General features: G+C 35.6%; 1 protein-coding gene across 1 annotated transcript; it reads right to left on the bottom strand.

The window, feature by feature from the left end:
* Positions 1–550: 550 nt before the first annotated feature.
* Positions 551–1,237, bottom strand: LOC120260107 (secreted RxLR effector protein 161-like). The gene has a single exon (XM_039267548.1). The coding sequence runs from the start codon at positions 1,235–1,237 to the stop codon at positions 551–553; it is 687 nt and encodes a 228-aa protein (XP_039123482.1).
* Between the last annotated feature and the right edge of the window lie 2,559 nt (positions 1,238–3,796).

Below are 3,796 nucleotides of genomic sequence, written 5' to 3'. Positions count from 1 at the left end.
TATCTATATATAATTCTTTCCATCAAAGGATTAACTCAACTCAAAGGTTTGAGTTAGATCACAATTCAAAGTGCCAATTAGAGTTAAATTAGGATTCCACCAGATAAGTTATGGACCACTTTATTTAGTCTGAATATTAATTTGAATCAATATCATCACGAAGTTGAATTCAGAATAGAACTCAAACTAACATTCTCCCACTTGGTCCAACTTTATCAAGGTGTCTTAATTTTCATTCACATTAACCTATAAATCAGTATGTTCTACATCTAAGAAATAAATTACACGAATCATGGCGGTAAGTCATCATTATAACCGAGAATTACCTTCCATGCATTACGATGCAATCTCTCTCTTTAATGCAAAACCTATATATGGCATTTTATCATAATGAATAAGCCAGATGCTTATTCGGGTCCAACACACGCAAAATAATAATGTATAAACTTAATAATTGTCATTCTCAAACTTAATGTATACGCTTAAAGAGAAGACAAGTAAATAAATAAATAAATATTTAAGAGTTCAATACTAAAGTGATACTAATTGTTCATAGAGAAGAACCAAGTCCCATATGTTCAACATGATCTCTAAACAACTTCGGCGCGATTTCTTTTGTCAAAGGATCCGCAATCATCAACTCTGTGCTAATATGTTGAATGGTTACTTCACCGGCATTCACGCGTTCCTTTAGTGCCAAATACTTGATGTCGATGTGTTTACTTCGACTACCACTCTTATTATTCTTAGAGAAAAACACAGCAGCAGAATTATCACAATACATCCTTAATGGCTTAGATATAGAATCAATGATTCTAAGCCCTGATATGAAACTCCTCAACCAAATACCCTGGGAATTCGCCTCAAAACATGAAACAAACTCGGCTTCCATAGTGGAAGTAGCAACCAAAGTCTGTTTTGCACTCCTCCATGAGATAGCACCACCGGACAACATGAAAATGTAACCGGATGTCGATCTCCGAGAGTCAAGACAGCCAGCATAATCTGAATCCGAGTATCCAATGACCTCCAAGTTATCTGATCTTCTGTATGTAAGCTTGTACTCCTTTGTACCCTGAAGATACCTCATTACTTTCTTTGCAGCTTTCCAGTGGTAAATCCCTGGATTACTTTGACATCTTCCCAACATCCCCACAGCATATGCAATGTCTGGTCTCGTACAGACCTGAGCATACATAAGACTTCCAACAGCTGAAGAATACGGGATGTTTTCCATCTGTTACTTTTCCAAGTTATTTTTAGGACACTGGTCCAAATTAAACTTGTCACCTCTCACAATAGGTGCAACATTAGGTGAACAATTTTCCATCCGGAATCTCTCAAGAATTTTATTAACATAGGCTTCCTGAGACAAACCCAAAACACCATGGGATCTGTCTCTATGTATCTTAATGCCAATGACATAAGATGCCTCGCCCATATCTTTCATATCAAAATTCTTAGAGAGAAATCGTTTCATCTCATGCAACATACCCTTATCATTGGTTGCAAGCAAAATATCATCAACATATAGGACTAAAAAGCAAAACCTACTCCTACTGTCTTTATAGTATATGCATTGATCCTTAATGTTCTCAACAAAACCGAATGATGAGACAACATCATGGAACTTCAAATACCACTGTCGGGATGCTTGTTTCAGTCCGTATATAGATTTCTTAAGCTTGCAAACCAAGCTTTCACCTTTACTAGAGAAGAATCCTTCAGGTTGTTTCATAAACACCTCTTCATCTAGATCTCCATTAAGGAAAGCAGTTTTCACATCCATCTGATGTAATTCCAAGTCAAAATGAGCAACTAATGCCATTATAATACGAAACGAGTCTTTTTTTTCAAAACTGGAGAAAAAGTCTCATTATAGTCGATGCCATGTTTCTGAGTAAATCCTTTAGCAACCAATCTAGCCTTGTAACGCTCAATGTTGCCTAGCGAGTCTTTCTTTGTCTTGTAGATCCACTTACACCCAATGGCTTTCGCCCCTTCAGGCAACTTGACTAGATCCCAAACACCATTATGTGCCATGGATTCCATCTCATCCTTTATAGCATCATACCACAACTTAGAATTACTACAACTAATAGCTTGTGAAAATGTTTCAGGGTCATCAGCGGCTCTAAAATCATATTCAGATTCTTGTAAATACACAACATAATCACTAGATATTGCTGATTTCTTAATTCTAGTCGACCTTCTTAATGCCACATCATTATCTTCTTGATGAAGTTGTTGCTCAATAACTTCAAATTGATGTTGTGGGACTTGATCAACTGGATCAGCAGGATGTGGTTCTTCCATGATTGTCATTTCAATGTCTCCCAAATCTTGATGGTTGTCATGTGAAACAATCAATCTTTAATTAGTGTCCAGAGTTTCTTCATGATCTTCTTGAAGACCAAAGTCTAGAAGTTGATCACTCCCACTAATCAAGTCATTCTCAAGAAACTTGGCATTTCTTGATTCCACAATTCGAGTGCTATATGATGGACAATAAAACCTATAACCCTTGGACTTTTCGGCATAACCAATGAAATAACCACTAACAGTCCTTGGGTCCAACTTTAAGTACCAAATGCTAAAAAAAAACTTTTCTAGACAGGTTTTATTGGGATTTGGATCAAGGGCCGGATACTGATCAAATCCATAAAACGTACCATCTCAAAAAATAAAATAAATATCAATTTATACTTTAAAAATGTATAAATTAATTATCAACCATAAATATATAGAAGCAACCAATTTTCTCCATATATACACACAACATAGGTTTGCATCCAAGTGCATCTCGATCTCCAAGGCAATAATTACAATTAAGAATCACTTGCTGTTTTTGTTAGTGTTTAATATTCTAATACTAGTTTAAAACTTGTTTACTTCATAACAAGTTATTATGGTAGCCAAAAACTTACTTTTATATATAATTAACAGGAGTAGGATTTTTTTTTATTGATATTAAATATTAAAATTTTAAATAGTAAATAATTGTAAATATACCGTTATAAACCTATATGGTTTTTTGTAATTTTGCTTTTATTTGCTTATGTATTTTTATAATTGAACTCTTACCGAATTTTGTTTAAAAAAACTATATTTGTATCTAAAATATATCATTCACTTAATTTGGTTGTAAATAATCTATTTTTGAGAACCACTCGTAACTCAGTCATTTTCAATAGTGAATGGACAGCTCAGAAATTGAAATCCCTTAGTTTCTATAATGTGCAGTACTATAAAAAATATTATATGTGTTAGTTCCGCCGGTGTGGTTTGTGGGTTTTAGAGAACACTCAAGCACTCATAGAAATCTCACACAAACCAACAAAGAAAGAGACACACGACATTGGTAACCCAGTTCGGCGTCCACTCGCCTACGTCTGGGGGGCCAAGCCTGGAAATAAACAATCCACTAAAAGAGATAAAAATAGATGAGCACAAACACTTGTCACTCACTCACTCAACAATAAAAAACACTACCCTCTCTAGATTGTCTAGTGCTCACCCACTCTCCTCCAAGAGTCACACTTACAATCTACAAGCAAGGTGGCATATATAGACGCCTCAACGTCCCAAATATAGCACATACCTCTTTTAGAATCTCCGCGGCTACTAATTTAAAAACCTTCTGAAATTAGCTGTTGCAACTCCTATTGTAACATAAGTTACAACATGACCCTGACTGCTGACTTGACTGAGTTCTGGTTACGTTGCGGACGACCTCAAGACATATCAACCTCCCGGTCATGCTTAGTCCGAGTTGATGTAGCCAAATCTTCCGATC

This window comes from Dioscorea cayenensis, chromosome 5 (assembly GCF_009730915.1).
Source record: "Dioscorea cayenensis subsp. rotundata cultivar TDr96_F1 chromosome 5, TDr96_F1_v2_PseudoChromosome.rev07_lg8_w22 25.fasta, whole genome shotgun sequence".
In the NCBI taxonomy this organism is placed as follows: Eukaryota; Viridiplantae; Streptophyta; class Magnoliopsida; order Dioscoreales; family Dioscoreaceae; genus Dioscorea; species Dioscorea cayenensis.
Note: the sequence above shows the minus strand (reverse complement) of the source record. Positions and strands in the feature narration are given on the sequence as shown.